Source organism: Cavia porcellus, unplaced genomic scaffold, assembly GCF_034190915.1.
Source record: "Cavia porcellus strain 051 isolate PalLab524CR breed Dunkin Hartley unplaced genomic scaffold, mCavPor4.1 scaffold_16, whole genome shotgun sequence".
In the NCBI taxonomy this organism is placed as follows: Eukaryota; Metazoa; Chordata; class Mammalia; order Rodentia; family Caviidae; genus Cavia; species Cavia porcellus.
In genome coordinates, this window is record NW_026947499.1 from 71,116,056 (window position 1) to 71,134,853 (window position 18,798).

The 18,798-nt window shown below is 32.6% G+C and overlaps 1 protein-coding gene across 1 annotated transcript in view; it reads left to right on the forward strand.

The window, feature by feature from the left end:
- Positions 1 to 668: 668 nt before the first annotated feature.
- The window catches only part of Eys (eyes shut homolog), a 109,874-nt gene continuing 91,744 nt past the window's right edge, over positions 669 to 18,798 (forward strand). Inside the window, 5 exon segments of the mRNA XM_023560701.2 lie at positions 669 to 1,051; positions 1,086 to 1,206; positions 1,209 to 1,503; positions 1,505 to 1,572; positions 4,026 to 4,129. Of these exon segments, the coding sequence (XP_023416469.1) occupies positions 875 to 1,051; positions 1,086 to 1,206; positions 1,209 to 1,503; positions 1,505 to 1,572; positions 4,026 to 4,129 (765 nt within the window). The 5' untranslated portion in view covers positions 669 to 874.

Genomic DNA, 18,798 nt, shown 5'->3' on the forward strand with positions numbered 1-18,798 from the left:
CTAAGTTATTCTTCAAGTTTTCTTTAATGAAATTCTCTCCTATATGCATTACTGCTTATTTCAATTAATTCCTATTGATTGACTATTTTTTAATTTTAAAAACAAATCAATCGCAAAAGAATAATATCCACAGTACAGAATTTCATAACAACAGGAAATTGACACTAGTTAATATAATGCATATTGTTATCTTCAAAGTAGTTGCACAGATTACAAAACTTTTTTTAACTCAAACTCACTGTCTTCCCCAACCTCTAATTATTTCATAGAGAAAATAAAAATAGAAGATTCCATAAGTAATGCTTACATGAAGAATTTTGAAATTGTTCTTTAAAAACAAAACAAAACAACAACAACAACAACAAAAAAAAACTTAGCTATGGCTTTGTTTCAGGATTGGTGTAAAAAAAAAAAAAGACTACAGTGAAGTTGCTGATTGGATGTTATCAGATCACCTAAATATTTAGAGTAGAAGATTACATAAGGGCCAGAGCAGACCAGTGGAACTTGGCAATGTCTTTTGTTGGCCTTCTTCAGAAGATCTTTAGCTTCTGGTGACATTTTCTCAGTAGTTCAAGTGCTTGGTTGGATTTCAAGAAATGAGCATTTTCTGTATTATCAAGTCACTTGGGGTAAACTTCATTAACACAATTTTTTTTTTTTTTTCTGTTTCGGGGAATATTTAAAACATGCTCTCTAGAATTTCTTGGCCAAGGTCCACTAACATCAAAGCTCCTTGAACTTGGGATTTCCAGGCATTGCTGAGGAGCATTTCTAATTATAAATTTTCAACAACATTTAGATAAGACCATTTACAGTAAGTCTTTTCACATCTTCTTTCTTCAGGGACTGAAAACTGCAACTATTAGTAAAAATGACTCACAGATTAATCATCATGCTAAGCCTGGTGGTTCTTTATAGCTCCTTTATAATGCGAAGAAAAATATGTTACTGGCATTTGGTACAAGAATGGCATTCGTGACCCTCATCATACATGGTGAGCCGGATGCTTACAGAACACTTTCGCACAGATTTCCCCAGAGACTGCTGGGTTTGAGTGCAAAGTTTGAAAGGAAGACAGGAAGCAAGAAATTCCCCAGATTTGGTCTTGGCAAGTTCAGTTAGGAGACATCCTTGTAATTTCTTCTGAACCACCTCTTCTATTTCCAGAGATAAAGTTAATAAATGTTTCTGAAACATCTTTCTTGACTGTATGCAAAATACCAGAGTTGTGTATCAGTTACTTTTTGATTCCAAATTTCAAGAGATGCACCCTGTTAATCCTCCATGGCTGAATGTTGAGGCACATTATTTTAGTACAAGTAATGGTAAATAGTCTATCACTTTGTCAACAGGGACTTCAACTGAATGTGTCAGTGAACAGCATTTCTGCCAAGAATCTCTAAGTGCAGAATTTTGCTCTGGACACAGTAAATGTCTTAGTGAATTGTAGAAGAAGATATACAACTGCCATTGTCAACCTCTATTTTCTGGAAAATACTGCCAAGAACAATGGCAGTTGCATTAAGAGCAAGCGAGTTTATCAATGCATCTGTCACCCATAATTTACAGGTAACAATTCTTTTTTATATTTCACTAAAACAGAATAATCAGTTGATAAATGGTTATCCAAAGCAACTAGTTTTTAAAAAATATATACACAATCCTTAAAATGAGCTACATTTTCATTCTGAATATATAGAATTTTGTCAGATATTCTTCAAAACTGAATATTGGGATAGTTAAAAGATTTTCATGAAAATGCATATGCTTTCATTTTATTTTTTACAAAACAACATGGTAGAGTATAGAGGAGATCTAAATTTTACGGACTTTATGGAATATTACAGACTATAAGCAAGAAATAATCTTGTTTATTGGGACAATCACAGACCTAACACTGGAATTTACAAGGGAGATGAGTTTGGACAACATACTCCAAGAACATACTGGCTATCGTTAGTAATAATAGTGCAAGAGAACAAATACCAGGCTAAAAGTGTACTTTAGTCACCAAAGAGAAGGAAAACTGACCCACAGGTGTGTTTGGAGATGATCCTGTTTTAGTGTCTAACCGAAGTTTAAAGATAGTGCAGGCTTTACTGTGCTTGGAAGTAGGTCCTCTACAGTGCCTGAGCTGGCCGCACCTAGCCAAGCCTGAAGCGGCAGTGTGATGAGACTTTTTGGAAAACCTTGTTGAGTATTCGTCGTCTCCAAAAGTCACCTAAATCAAACTAAAAGAGTAAGTTTACCCTGCATAGCAGGGAGGTTAAAATGCTGTTTCAGAAGTTAATCTGCTGAACCTCTTCATCATTTGATTTTATTGATGTGGTTAAGAAAAGATGCAAATTATCTATTTAATCATGCTGTGATATATCATGCAGATAAAATTAAGACTGGTTAGAGAAATAGTGAAAACATTTAATTTGATAATTTGGGTGAGTGAAAAGGCAGTTTAAGGGAGAATGACTGAAGTTTACATTTCAACCTCTCCAGTGAGATTTGCAGAATGCTTGATCACAAGGTTGCTAACATTTATTGGAATATTAATTTCCACATATGTCTTTGTATGTCATTCTAATGATTTTATAGGCAAAACTGTCACAGTTGCTTTAAACCACTAAGCATTCATTAAGCACTGTAAGATACTGCAATTTCACATGTTTTTTTCCTGAACCATGCACTTTTGTGGGTCTGCAATTGCAAATAATTTTTTTTTAATCTTAAAATCTCAGAAGACTGTTACTCATGTATAATTACCAAAGAAATTGAAAATGCTTGCTACAATAGTTTCCTATAAATACTATAAAGAATGTCACTGATTGGATGACTTAAAAGAAATTTAGTTCCTCACTATTAGGCATACTGAAATTCCAAGGCATAAGCAGTATAGATTTGTTCTGAGATTGTTTTCTTAGTTTATTTTTTCTAACATTTTCTCCCTAGGTCTTCATATTTTGGTTTTCTGTATATGTCATATTTCCTCTTCTTAAAAGGAAAACAGTAAAGCTGAATTAAGACCCACACTAACAATTTAATTTAATTTGAAATATTCTGTAACTATCCTGTCATTTCAAATACAGTTACATCTTGAGACCGAGATGATTAACACTTCACAGGTGGATTTGGAGGAACAAATGTGGCCCATAAAGCTTATTAACACTGCAATGAAGTAGGTGCTTAATGACCCCACTGACCCATGATTGCATTTATTTATATGATCACTCTGTTAATTAATGATTGTTTGAAGGTAAATGAATGAAGAAGCAGTCTGTACTACTGCGGCGGAGACGCCAATATGTAAAGGATTCTGAAAACAAAAACTGCTTACAGATTAAATTATAGTTCATTTGACTGGGGAGAGGGAAATCACTTTGTCAAATTATGTCAAATTATGTTTCATAGCAACATTTATCCAAGTGAGATACTCCGGATTTGCTAGGAACATTTGCCTCCTGAGGATATTATAAAATGACTGAATATGCACAAAACAAGGGTGCTCTTTAAGTAGGTGACACACTAGCACTACAGTACTGTCCATAGGTGGGATTTGGAAAATTTAACATAAAAGAAAGGACAGGCAAGTGTAGAAATTATGAGTTTTTGCACAACTTTGGAGACTCCAGAAAGCCATGTTTCCTTTTGAAATTTTTGCTTGTTTAGGTGGCATGAATACACACAATAAGCATTTGAACAGGTCACTTTGTAAATTATCATTACCATGCTACCAGGGCATGGTTAGTATTCACATATAGAATAATAATTACCATGTGAGATGATATTTAAATATTATAGTATTGGGTTAGAAAATGAAACATATGGTGTCTAAACCAAAATTATTTTTCCATTTAAATACATCATCATGTAATAATATTTTGCAATTGAAATTATATTTTGCCAACAATTTTATATTTTTCATTATTAAACTTACTGAGGAAAAGCCGAGGATTGTAATTAGCTGTTTAGATGTATTAAAAGTATTATTTAATCCTTTTGAGAAGTTGTTATTATTTTCAAGGTAATAGGAAGAAATTGTTCAGAAATTATCTGCCAGCATCAACCAGGTAATTGTTACCACAGAAACTGCCCCAAAAGAACTTCATTTGTGAATGTGGTGAAAGATTTTCGGGTAAAACTGCAAGCATATGTACACACTTTATAAATACATGAAAATTCTTATTTTGTCTCTTTTGTTTAAAATTAAATGTTTCCTGTATTGAAAAAAAAATTTACAGTGACTTTATTATGATTAAGTTGATTTCAACTTGGTAAATCTTAAGTTTTATTTTATGTTATTTTAAAGAGAAAAAAGAAAACAATTAGGAAGCAAGCAAACAATTAAAAAATAACAAAAGCAAAATGATGCCAATAGCATCAAGAGCAAAAAATATGCTGATACAGGACTTGAAAACAAGATAATAATAATTTAACAATGGTTGTTAGATTGCATATTGTTATCCTCAAAGTAATTGTTCAAACTACAAGATACAGTAATGCAAGATTGATCAAACAAGACAATATCCATTTTATGCAATTTCTTTCCCTTTAACTATAGCTATTATAACTTTTGGATCTCATTTACTCTCTTAGTTTCTTACAATAGTGAGATAATGTGTTTACATGTGCAGTGGTTTCTACTTGCATTCATTTACTTATACAAGTCTCATGTTTATTGTTCTTTATGGCTGAGTAGTACTCCATTGCATAAAAACACCACATCCTTTTTATCCATTCATCAGTTGATGGGCATTTGGGTTGTTTCCAATATTTAGCTATTACAAATTGTGCTGCTATAAACATGGGTGCATATATATCACTGTGGCATGATATTTTCAATTATTCTGACAAAATACCCTAAGGGAAATACCTGGGTCTCCTGGAACCTCTAATCCTAGTTTTTTGAGGAGTCTCCCAAAGAAAGTCATTAGGGTGAGAGATACAGCTCAGGGGGTGGAGGGGAGGGCGAGGAGAAGGGGAGAGGGAAAGGAAGGGAGAGTGGGAAAAGGAAAAGATGAAGCATATTTAGGTCTTAAGCACTCAGCTGTCTAGTTATATCAGACTTACTCCCTTAAGTAACATCAGTAGAGTCAAAGATCCTGTTATGAAAAGTTAATTTTTAAAAATTCCTTCTCAAAGGAATTTTAAAATGTGAACTGCAATTATTGTATAAACAAATACTTTCTTAAACAATTTAAACAATGACATACTCTAAACCATTCCCCTCTAACACCTGAGCTCTTCTACATCCTGCTCTGGGAAATGTGGGGCACCTTCGGGCCACTGTCCCTCTGCAAAACGGTGGCAGGAAGCATCGTCTCCAACCATCACTATGAAGATAAAGATTCCTCTAATAGGAGTGAAGAAAAAAGACTACCAATTTCTTCACAAATCCATAGTGACAGTATTTCCCAGTGTTTCTTTTCAGGCTTTCCCAACAGACCGAATTGAGGAAGATGTGCAGTTTTGGAGTGTGTTTCATGGCCAGGTCTCCCTAGGAAGGGGGCTTGTAAATGCAGTGCAGGCAGTACGAAGTGCAACTCTCTTCAAAATCTTTTGTCTCTCAAGTCTTCTGTGATTTTGTGATAGGTTGTGTGCTGAAAGAGGTTTACAGTATTGTACCTCAGTGACCATGTGACAACCAATTTATCTTTCATGTTATGATGTTTTTGAGCCAAGCAGGTAGCTAAAAGTGTTGAATTATATAATGTTTGAAATACTTATTTAGTTACTGTTAAATTAATTTTTTAAAAGAGGCAGACAGGCTCACTTCCCTGGTAAGCAGCCCTGGCTCTGGCAAGTGGTGGCTACTCCAGGGAGAGAATTAGCCAGTGTCTCCCAAGATCCATGCCATGTTGGAACTTAAGGTGTTGGGAAACCAAGCAACCTGCTCACCTCCCTAATAAACAGCCATGAGCATACTAGCATGCAGGCTGAGACTCAAACGTCCCACGCCCCATTAGCAAGTGGGAGCCAGAGGTCTGAGCATGTCTTGCGAGGTTGGACATATGCAATATTGCAAATAGAGGGATTTCCTTCTATCATCTTTGAAGACAAATATTGTTATCACCGTTTTGCTTTTTTCTGATTAATTGTATTGCTCTATTCAATATTCTGTTTTGACAAGTTCTATAATGTTTTGCATTTCATTTGATTTTGCTATACCTGATTGAAAGAAAAACTATTGTGAAGATAGATAATGAGATACACTATGGTACCTATTACTGTTCTCCCAGTAACCTGTTGTGACATTCAGTGTCAGTTTCACTGCACTGTCTCAATTGCCTTTGTTCTGTCTTGTTCTGTTGTATTTCAGTACCTTCAAAATAATAAAACATTAAAACATAGAGGCAGACATCAAGACACTAACGCTTTTAAAAGTAATTCTTAAATATTCTTTCAGAAAAAATAATTGACACTTGATCTTTATATTGAAAAAATTGTATTTTATTTATTTAATTTATATATCTTTATTTTTTGGTACCAGAGATGGAACTCACAACCTCCTATTTGCCAGGCAGGCACTTATGCCACTGAGCTAAATCCCCAGCCCTTTCAAGGAAAATTTAAAATAATACTTTGCATCATCTGTATATTTCAAAAACAGAAATTGTGGTAATTAGAGTAATCTCTAACACTGTGCCACACATGTTTTTCTGAAGGGTGACTATTTCTTTAATATGATGTTATTGGCATCTCATAAAATTAGCAACAATCCCTTCAAGGTTGCATTCTGTTTAATAAATTTGAAATTATTAGTGAGTTTGTTTGACAGTTGAACTTGGTATTTGGAGAAAGCTGATATTTCTGAACATTTCTTTCAGTTTGTGAGCAAAAATCTGGTGTTATCATGAGTAAAGAAAGCAGATTACTAAGTAGGATATTCAGTAACATTAATAGTACTTGCATGATTCTCAGACATAAAGTACTAGACAAAACATTTTGTAGAATGCAACATATTTTTTAAATTTATAAAGTATTCATTTAATTGGTTAGCTCATTAATATTTTTGAGATATTTTGATTTCTCAAAAATTTCAGGAGCTATATTTTCTGTCTAGTTTTTCGCAAAATGATAAAAGTTGCATATTATATAAATTATCTGCTTTATGAAATGATTTATATATATATATATATATATATTGTCTTTCAGTGTGTCATAGTAAAATTTTAGAAACTTTATATTTTGAATGATTTATAAGCTTATATTTTGAATATCTATTTTGTCAAATTTACTGTGCTTGGAATTTAATTACTTTTTTTTTTTTTTTTTTTTTTGGTTGCTGGGGTTGGACTCACAACTTTGCCTTTGCCAGGCAGGTACTTGTGCTGCTGAGCTAAATCTCTCACCCACTGCATTAAATTTCTAACAAAGAATTTTGAAACTCATGCCAGAAGCTGTTTCATAACCTGAATCTAGTGCAAATTTAACTGACTTCACAAAATTACACACATTATTACCCTATTCCAACTTAAAAATTGATGAGTCTTAAAATAAATTCCTGAATTTTCAGACACCTGACAAATTGCTCAGTACAGTATGACTAACAATAATTACCAAATTGCAGTCCTACACATCATCAAAGCAAGATTAAGGACTAACATCTCATTTAGATTTGTGGTAATACATTCTTCAATGTAGCTTCAAATTTGAAAATGTTATTAATGCAAAACTATATAGTCTAATTTTTTAATTTCAATAAGACCACAAATTTTAAACTTTAATTTTTCCCAGTTCAAGGAACAATTAAAATGCTCATGTTATGTATGACCAGTTTCTGGCAAATACAAGTTTGATGTAGGAAGAAGTGATTTCCAGAATATAAACCTTTCAGCCTTCATTTGGTCATTGTGAGCAAGTGAAAAGAACTCACTGATGAAGAAAAGTGTAAGGCCTGTAGCTGGTGGCTTACATCAGAAGGTGGGCAGAATAATTTTCAATGCAAGGCAAACTATTCAGTGTCCATGATCCTACCAGTAGGTAGAACTTACGAATGATAGGCTTTTGGTTATAGAAAGGAAAACTTGGTAGGAGCTAAATCAGATATCGTTTTCTTCCATTTTAATAATTGAACTTTAATCTTATTTTGAGCATCAATTTTGATAGGTTCTGGAAAATTAATCTCAGTCAATACAGCCCTAGCTCTAGCCCCCTGTTATGGAGAAAATTGAAGTACTTCCAGCTGTCATCAGTGAAATTTTAAAAATATCGTTAGTTATATAAGCTGATAAGAACACTGTAAGTAAAGCTAACTGCAAGGCTTGCATGATATAAACTTTAAAATGATAGTTTTTGGCAAATGTTTACAGAAATTAATTGAATGTAATAATGTATGAAGCTTTTAGAGATTGAATAAAATATTTTGTGTAGTTTACTGTGCTGTTAATTCTATACTGTCAAACTTTATTTCATAATATTTTTCTTCCCAAGTCTCTGATCACTATGATCATTAAGCATTGATGTTGACCTGCATTTCCAAGAATGCAGAATTTCAGCAACATAACATTAAAAGGCTGGGCCCTTTATCCAGTTAATAACACAAATGTTTTCCTTTGTTAGGCTACTTTACTCAATGAAGAATTCACCTTTCCTCTAGCCTTCTGATGTTCCTCCTATAGTAAGGAATCCAGTGTATAGTGATTGGCAAAGCAGTGCACCCCAGTCTTTCGCCCCCTCCTATAAGTTTTATATATGCTTAACAAGCATAGAGTATATACTATACACTTAAGTAATGATAATAACTGGTAATTGAGGTCTTCATATTGCAATTTTACATTGATTTGCTTGAAGAATGAGCATGTGAATTGATTATAAACTTAAAGCAACTAAAATGCTTAATAAAGCAAGTTAGTAAAACTTAATAAATATATAACATGTAACTATATATTATATATGACTATATATTACATATAACTATACATATTATATATGTAACTATATATATTAGTAAAGATATATATTTAATTACCAATTGGAATATACTTAATTGTTGACTTATAAATTTTAAAAAGTTAGCTATTTATTATGTACTTTTATTTCATGCAAAGTATGTTATTTGCATTGTCAATCTCATTTTCATTTTACTTTTTGAGAATTGGAAAAATAGAATTAAACTTAGATTCTTTTATTCCAAAGCTACCCATTATGAACCAATACATGATCTCACTTACTTTTTAGTTTACAGAAAAGTCAATAAATAATAAGATTCAGCAACAGTGTGCATGTCTGTGAGTTCACAGTGCCATTCACATCTTGTTCAGTCACACTACTATTTTTTAAGTTGCCTTTTTATTATTGATTTGTAAGAAAATGTGTATATATTAAAAGAGCAATTAGGGATTATGACCACCACCTTAAAGATTCAGCAATAAATATGAAATGAGTAAACTCCTTTGAGAATCATCATCCCCAAACCAGATTGTAACTGCAAAGTCTGAATACCTCTGCAGTCTGCTAGAGTGACTGAATTTTGTCAAAACTGTTTTGATAATTGTATTCCAGGTCATCTGATGTCCGTAATGAATTCAGTGAACATTTATACAAGAAACACACAATCTTTCTAAACTAGAATTCAGTCTGACAGTTATTAAAAATAATATATGACATGCATTCTTTCATTTGTGATATTGATAATTGGTTTTGTAACACTTTTTACTTGGTCAATCCCCTTAGTGCTTAATTAGGATCATTAGTCTAAACACTGACCTATCTTATTTTCTCTACCGTCTTTATTTCACTTACTTTTTATTCTCTTCTTCCTACTTATTTTGGATTTAATTTACTTATCTTGTATTGTTTTTATGTAAAAATTAAATTCATGAATTTGATGCATTAATTTTACCATTAGCAGATATTATTTATGTTATCAATTTTATGCATATTTTATGTGATTTAACAGTTTTATATTTTTAATATATTGCACTTTGTCTAGCAGTTATTTTTTTCAGTTTGTCTTACTTGGACATCAGCAAGACTTTTGGATTTCTCAGACTATTACTGAAAGATACAGTTTTACTGCCCGAATGTTTCTTTCTTTTCCTTCTACAGTCACATGTATGACAGAGTCAGCACTTTCTTGAGAGTGACTGAGGCACTGCTCATTTTGGCTCAGTTATTTTTCTCCTATTAATCAGATTAGATAATTTGTGTTTATGAGTCTTTCATTTTACTCATGCTTTCTAGCTCTCCTTGTTTTGTTCATCGCCCAAGAAATTTCAACAGGCTTTTTTTAGTGTGATTTTATAATGAACTTTTATAATTTTCTAAGAGTTTTTCCTGGGGGTGGGGGGGGACTGTATCATCATAAAGGAATCACAAATGACCTCTGCTCTGTCTCTGTCTCTATCTCTATCTCTGTCTGTCTCTCTGTCTCTCTGTCTCTCTCTCCCTCTCTCCCTCTCTCCCTCTCTCCTTCTCTCCCTCTCTCCTTCTCTCCCTTACTCTGCTTTGCACTCATTGAAATAGATAACTCTTTGATGACTAAGCAGGAATGCTACAAGTAAAGCCATAATTTGGAGCAAACTAAAATCAAGTGTGTATACTTAGGCATAAAAATGGAGTGCTGTCAAATAAGTGAATTTAGGGGCAAAGGAGTGAATTAAGGGAATTGAGTAGTTATGACTATACCATGTTCTGCCCAAATAATTCTCCACCCTACGACCAGCTTAATTTTCCATATATACCCATTTCAAAATTATGTTCTGTCTCAAAAGATGAGTTATTTTCCCTTTGTAACTGTTACGTGGTGGACCTTAGATGTACTGGAATGTTACATGAACCTGGCTATGACATTTTATCACATTTATATATGAAGTTTAGTTACGTATTCCTACTTCATCCATAATACGTGAGAAAAGTTGTATACTTTTCTTGCTTTCTGTGGGGAACGAATAAAAAATGCAAAAAGATGTGTATCAGTGTTGTCATTAAAATTAGTCAGATTGTGTTCCAAGAATATCTCCACAATTCTCTGGCAGTTTGGTCTTTGAAATATCACTTAAGCTTTCTAAACCTAAGTTCCTAGTCTTAGAAAACATTAAGTTACCCATTTGCATCTTATCAGATATCTGATGATTAACTAAAATATTCCTGGCCAAGTACTTCATAAAACAAGAGATGCATAGTAAGAAATCAATTGTTATTTTTGGTACTTTTCTTTTTGTTGTAATAATAGCTTCATATTTAATATTTCTTTTTCCATTTGGCAAGTGGAAAATCAAAGAACCCTTTTGCCTGGATTTCCACATAGCAGAGTTCTGTGGACTTTTGTAAACCTATCTCTCAGAACTTCCCTAAACCAGGAACTGTCTCTAAACAAACACTTCTAATGATATTATGCAATGTCATACAAATTTATATTTCTTCTGCTGTTGTTCATATTTGACACATTTCCTAGAACTGACTTCTTTACATTCCTTTCTTTCTCCAAAATCTACCTGTTTTAGTCCTCCTATGAGTTAGAAAGTTCTTGATCTGTGCTGTACTTAAATTTACAACTAAGTTGTGGAGAACATGGGAGGTACTGGATGTGTATCATACAGACACTCTGACAGCCATATGTAAAATGAAAAGAATAACAACTGACTGTATTTTATTAGGTTGCCAAAGAAATACAGCAAGAATTACACCATCTCTTAGAAAATTTAGTGTATATTCTTGCAACCAGTGTCCAAGAGGACAATATGAATACCAGATCTTTTTCATTCAAAGGGTGTTCACTGCTCATAGTATGAAAATTACATGACTAATTTCTTTATTTTTAAAGGGAAATAAAAACTATTTTCAGTCTTGTAGTACTGCAGACTTCCCTTCACTTGAGCACCTCAATTGAGACAGATGTATTCTGTATGCTGTAGTTATATTGCTTATGCAATTGCAATAATTTCCTGCTTCTGATTTGTCAGTTTGGGGATTTAAAAGTCATTTGATGACTGGCTGTAAATTATGGATGTTTTTCTCATGTTAAGTAATTTGTGCTGGGAAAATGGAAGGCCTTAAATGAGTTATTTAGTTCTCTTGGTCTGCATATTTCCTTTTTTTTTGTTCAGCTAAACAGGTGTGACAATTTATAGAATTTCACGCAGAGACATGTCTCTAATTATTCCATCTTGAGACTTTGAAATGTGTTTTATGGGGAAATGTCATAAACTTGTTTTTAGATGCATGAATGATTTTCAACATATGGCTTTGATTTTTATTTATTTAGAAACTTCAAAATTAGGAATCTAGAAAATTAAATTTACAGATCCTTATATTTCTTATATAGAAACTTTTCTATTCTTCTTTGCTTCTTAATAACATATTATATCCTGACTACAAGACCATCATACAAAACTACTAATGCATGTTACTCCTTTCAATATGTGTCATCATACTCAATTTCCTTAATGTGCTAATTCAATTGCAGTGATCAGAAATGTCTGTTTTGTTTTGTTTATTCTGTTTTGTTTTTTTTACAGACCACTTAATCATGTGATGGCTTATTTCAGTATCTCAGCTTAGTATAGAGTTTCAGGAACAGGTTTATAGATGACTGTGCTGGATAAGTATTTCCCAGTTCAAGACAAGTAATTACAAATGATAAATACATTTTGAACTCAAATTAAGCCAAATTTCAGTGGAATTTTTCATCATGCTTAAAAGTAACTTTAATAATTATGTGATAGATAACATTAAATTTAAATGCACATATCAGTTAAGTGAGTGTGGGGAAGTAATTTTTGTTTTTATGCATAAACTTTTATTCTACTCTTAGTTTCTCTATGCACCTTAACAGAACAACTTTGATAATAAGATATACTTGATCTTAATGTTTTACAGAGCTTCTTGCACAGACTTTGTTCTGTTTTATGGCATAAACAGCTTCCATTATGGCAGAAGAACCTTCCATTTGGTTTTACAGCTCAAATTCACCTTATGGCCATGTTATATGGAACTGTAATCTCTAATCCTGCCAAGATTGTGTGAGGACAAGCAATTGGTGTTTTAGCCATCCTGGTATTTTCTCCAGAGAACATTTGAACTCCTTGTTCCTCATAGACATTATACTTGAATGAATAACATTGTTTGGTATGATAAGAACTAAAGAGTAAATCTCTTAGCTACTAAAGTCATGCAATTACTTCTATGACACTCAATAATTATTTATTATTTTCTAAATCTAGACCACATCACTTTGGAGATGATAAAAGAGAGAATTGTGTGCATGTGCTCATGTGTGCGTGTGTTTGTGTGTCTGTGTAAAGGAGACAAAAATGAATAAAAAGAATACAAATTTTATGACAGGTATAACAAGTGACATACGTCAGCCAAATGTTCATTCCACAGATAAAAATGTACTATTGTCATTTATTTCAGAAATAAAAATACTTTGTCAAAAAACAAAAAAAATCTTTCTGATCATCTCACGGATGTCAATTTTAAAGTATTACTTTATTAGCATTTTTTAAGATTTCTTTAGAGAAAACCTTTGACTACTGATCATCAATAAAATGTAAACTTACTTCCAAATAAATGTTTTCTCTTTGAAAAAAGATTTTTGTTTCTTTTAATTTATTTTTATTAGAGCTTAGATATTTTATATTAATGGGATAATGTGGAGTTTCCATGTATGAATATATTTCATACAGCTTAAATCTAAATGTAACTATCACGTCAAATAAGTACATTTATTTATGATAAAATCTTGAAAATCTCTATGACTTTTTAGATGTATGGTTTATCTTTGCCATCTCTGATAACCCTGCTGGGCCACATCCCCAAGCTTTGTGCCTCTATCACTGAAATAGCTCTCTTGATCAACTCCTGCCCTGCCCTCATCAGCTTCTGCTAAGCACTCTGCAGCTCTCAGATTCTGCGTGATCAGTTTTTATGTTCATTCCCTGCATGACACCATGAAGCACTGGACTCTCTGTATCTAGTTTACTAACTTTATATGATACTTCCTAGCTCACGCTGTGTTGTGATGAATGGCAGGACTTGACTTGTTTACCACGACTGATTAGTATACCATGGTGTGTATGTATATATGTTCTCTATCCATGTGTCAAACTATGGATATGGAAGTTGTTTCCATTTCTTGACTTTTCTGAATAGTTCTGTACTGAACATGGGAATGTAGATCATATGGTAGTTGTACTTTGAATTTCTTGAGAAATCTTTCTACTGTTTTCCATAGTGCCTTCGATAAATTACAGTACCACCAGCTGTGTCCAAGAAATTCTTTTTCTCCATATCCTCCATTCCAGCTCTTCTTCTCTTTTCTCTTTTTCATAACAGTTGTTCTTGGTGGGATGAAATAATATCTCATTGTGGTTTTGATTTACATTTAATTGATAATTAATGACATTGAACATAGTTTCATATGTCTGGTGGTCATTTGTATGTCTTCTTTGCAAAATGCATATGAAGGTCTAATGCTGATTTTTGAGTTATTTGTTCATTTGATACTTATTTTTTGGTTTTCCTTACGTGTCCTCATTCTCAAACCCTCTCCACGTGTATAGCATGCACTGTAATTGTGTAACCTGCCTGTTCTCTCTTGTTTCCTTAGCTGTGCAGGAGGTTTTCAGCTTGATGCTATCATACTTGTCCACTGGTGCTTTTGGGGTCTTCTCTAAATTTTCTTTGGACATTTCAATATGTGCAGCTTTGTAACATTGATTACAATAGTTTTGTAGTATATTTTGAATACAGATGATATATAGTCTCCTAATTTTTTCTTTTATTTTTCAAAATGGCATAGGCTATATGAGTTTTATAGTCATATTAATTTAAGATTTTTTATCTAGTTTTTCTGGATAAAAGCCATTGGTGTTTTAGTGGAATTTTATTAATTTGTAGATTGTTTTTTGTAGTATGCATATTTTAACAACACTTGAGCCCTTAATCCATAGATGATATATTTTCCTTTTTGTGTGTATTTGTCCCCTTAAATTTCTTTCATCATTTTATAGTTTTGATTTAGAGATTTTTTTTTGCCTATTTGGTTACATTTATTTCTAGAGGGTCTTGATTTCTTATTTCTAGACTTATTATTATAAACAAGCTTGACTTCTTAATTTCTACTTCAGATAATTTGCAATACTCCTGCTTTTGTGTGCCAAATATGTGTTCTGTAATTTTATCAGGCTCTTTACTATTTCCAAGAATTTCCACAGCAATTTTGTGGAGTTTTATATATATACATATATATATATATATATATATATATATATATATGTGTGTGTGTGTGTGTGTGTGTGTGTGTGTGTGTGTGTGTGTGAGGAATGCTTGAGATCAAATCCAAAACAATGAAAGTTCATCTTTACTTAGTTTTTCCATTTTGGAAATTGTTTATTTCTTCCTATTTCCTTCTAGTAATGCATTGAATTAAAGTAGTGAATGTGGGCATCCTTTGCTTACTCTAGGTCCTAGTTAGTTTTCAGCTATTTCTCATGCAGCATATGTTAACTGTTGTCTTATCATTTTTTATGTTGAGACATGTTCCTTATGTGCCTAATTTGTTCAACAATTTTTATCATGAAAGGATATTAAATTTTACCTAGTGCTTGTTCTCTGTCTCCTGAGATTACCTTATGGCTTTTGCCTTCATTATATTGATGCAGTCTCTCTCATATATTGATTGATATGTGGTTAAGCTATATTCTTGCATTCTTGGCCTGAATTCTACTTGACTATGTTCAACAATCTTTTAAATGTGCTTTTGGGTTTTTTTTTTTTTTGCTTATATTTTTCTGAAGTCTTTTGCATTCATGTTCATTAGTAATACCTACATTTTTTTCTTTCTTCATTCATTTATTCTTGTAATACTATTTAATCTTTCTCTGGGGTTCAAATCCAGGGTGTTTTGCATGTTACCAAAGAGATCCATTTCCAGGCTTGACTTCTATTTTAATTGTACTATAGTGTGAAAATTATATAATTTTATTTGCTTTTAATTTTCTTGACATTCATTTTGATGTCCACAAAATTTTGTTAATATGCTATTATATATAAGTTCATTCTATAATCTTGAGCTTTCAGTTGTGTACCTTAGAATTATGCGGTATATTTAATGCACAAACTATATGTTCTACTGGGTACACTTAAGGATTGTCAATAGCAGAAAAATTGTATATTACTATTATGGTTCACTTTGAAAGAGTTATAAACTTTCACCTGACTTGCTAGTGCTTTGATTTTGTAATGGAGAACTCCTTTCTGTTACCTAACATATAGCAGGTTGTTAGGTAGACTGTTTTTGACTGATAGATAGCTATTTCTTCCAAAATATACACTATAAATTAGTTTGTAATATTACTTTAAGTTTTGATAAAAACTTTAGTCTGAAATAGCTCACATTTATTAATATCTTAAACCTCTTTGGTATTCTTTGGTACATATTTTCAAGTATGGATTTTTACTCTGTGCCTTTTGTCTATGTGCTTTTTATCCTCAGCCATCAAGTAAGTCTTCTTCTGCTTTCTGTGTTTGCAGAAGCTTTTGTATTTTTCTAATTTTTCCTTCTTTACCTCTCACTTCACACCTTTTCATAACCTCTATCTCTTATGATCTATGACCTTTATAATTATTTTGTAGAGATTTTACTGTTAATATATTCCTGGTAGTAAATTTACTGTAGACATAGTAGTAGCTTAAAAGCCCTTGAAACACTTATTTTTGCTTGTGACTCAGCAATCTTTGTTTAATTTTGTTTTGCTCATTGTCATTGAAATGTCTCAAAGTCTCCGTGCTGGAAGCCTGTGGAGATTACTTATGCCAAGAGATGATAACAGAGGGTAACTGTTGACTAAGAACTTAAGTATCTACAGGTGGTATTTGCTTCTTGATAACATGATTTCAAGATTCCCAAACAAGATTTTAGGAAGAGTGAAGAAGGAGGGGAAGAAGAGTTATCTACTTTTATAACACTCATAAGAATCATATAGCCTCTTGCTTTTTAAGTACTTATTAGTTGATGTGTGTCTCGAAGGCTTTGGAAGAGTAGGTGCTGTTAAAATAATTTTTGAAGCTATTTTTGATTATTTAGCAAAATATCCATTCTTTTTTTCTCTTTTATGTTATAACACTATGTAAATCTCAGATTTCTTTTTCTTTTGCTGCTTCCTCCAATAAAATCTGTACATTCTACCAAACTATATGCATAACAGATCATTATAATTTTCCCTTTTGCTTAAGCCATATTATGAAAAATTCCATCCTTCAGCGGGCCTCATACTGTTCTGTAGCGTATTTGCCAGCTTTATCATTGGCATCTAATTTCCTGTCATTCATTCTCAGTAACTTTTAGAGATACTTCATAAACTTTCTAACATAAACTCCCCTCCACTAAAAAATCTTACTTCCAGTCATTTGATTTCTTTACTCCCAAATGTTATGACATGAATCTAGATGTCCCCCAAAGTCTAATGCACTCATAGGCAGAGTTTTTGGAGATAGCTGGGCCTATGGTGTGTGTTACTGGGATTAAGGATATGTGGTACTAAATTAAGCCCTGGATTGGAATTAGCAGAATGCTTGGTGTGAATAACAGAAAATCTGAGTGTGTGTGGCAACAATCAGCTGGCTCATAACTTGGGTGGAGTATAAAAGGAGGGTGAGAAGGCTGCCTTGCTGTCTCTGCCTGCTACAACAGGGACTATTTTTCCTCTGTGATGGCCATCTGCCATGTCACCCTGCCTTGGAGCCAGCCAGCTATGGACTGAAATTTCTACAACTAAATTGAAGTAAATCTTTCCTTCTTTGTCTTGTGGATTTGAATATTTTGACTCAGAAACAAGAGTAGTAACTAAGATACCAAGGAATATTAAACTTATCTTACTACAGCAATTCACATCTACTAAGATGCCCAACATGTCATCCTGAAGTCCTAAGTACTAGAATCTCATTAAAATTAATAGAATCTTATTAATTAATTTTCTCTAATTATTCCTCAGTTGTATTTTTGTTTGTTTTTAAATTTTGTTTATAGCAAAAAAACCCAGAAATAGTACATAATTTAAAGAAAAAAATAAACAGTAATGAATCTCTAGTTGATGTTTACATATTGTCCTCTTACAAATAATTTTTCAAGATACAAAAGTGGAACATATAGATGGAAATTCAAACAGGGAGACTGTAAATAGTTCTGTTCAACTATCTAATAAAATCTTACTTATATGATTATCAATCCTGTACAATTAAACATACACACATTTATCCATATCTTCTTTAATGTTGAGATTAAGCAAACCAAACAGACTAAAATCACTCTGAACAAAGAATAATGTTATTGTTGGATTTCACATCATGACACTCTGGAATCAGCGTTAGGTCCTGTAGTGCCTTTTTTTTCCCCTCAAAGTATTTGTTCATTTTATCGTGTCATAAGATCAGTTCTCATAAACTGTTTATAGGATTTCTGCAAGCATGAGTCTTAACACGTATTTCTATCCTTTCTATATTAGAGGGAGGAACAGAACAAAGCAGGACAGAACAAAACATATTTCTATAGACAAATAAAACTACAAGGACATATAAGGCTGCTGTACAAGGAGTTCTACCATGGTTACTACAAATACCATTTTGTAGGTAGTATAGAGCCACAAAAACAGGTAGTAATCAAACCAGAATGGGTGTCAGAGTGAATCATTGTCATTTTCCGTACAGTTGTCTCTACTCTCTAATTTGGTACTATCAACCTTAACAATTTTGAATAAAATCTGCCAATAACAAATAGCAATCCAGCAAATCTGATTTAACTAAGATCAGTCATTATTTAACAGTATAAGTTATACAGGGATCCAGATTAAGTTAATAGGA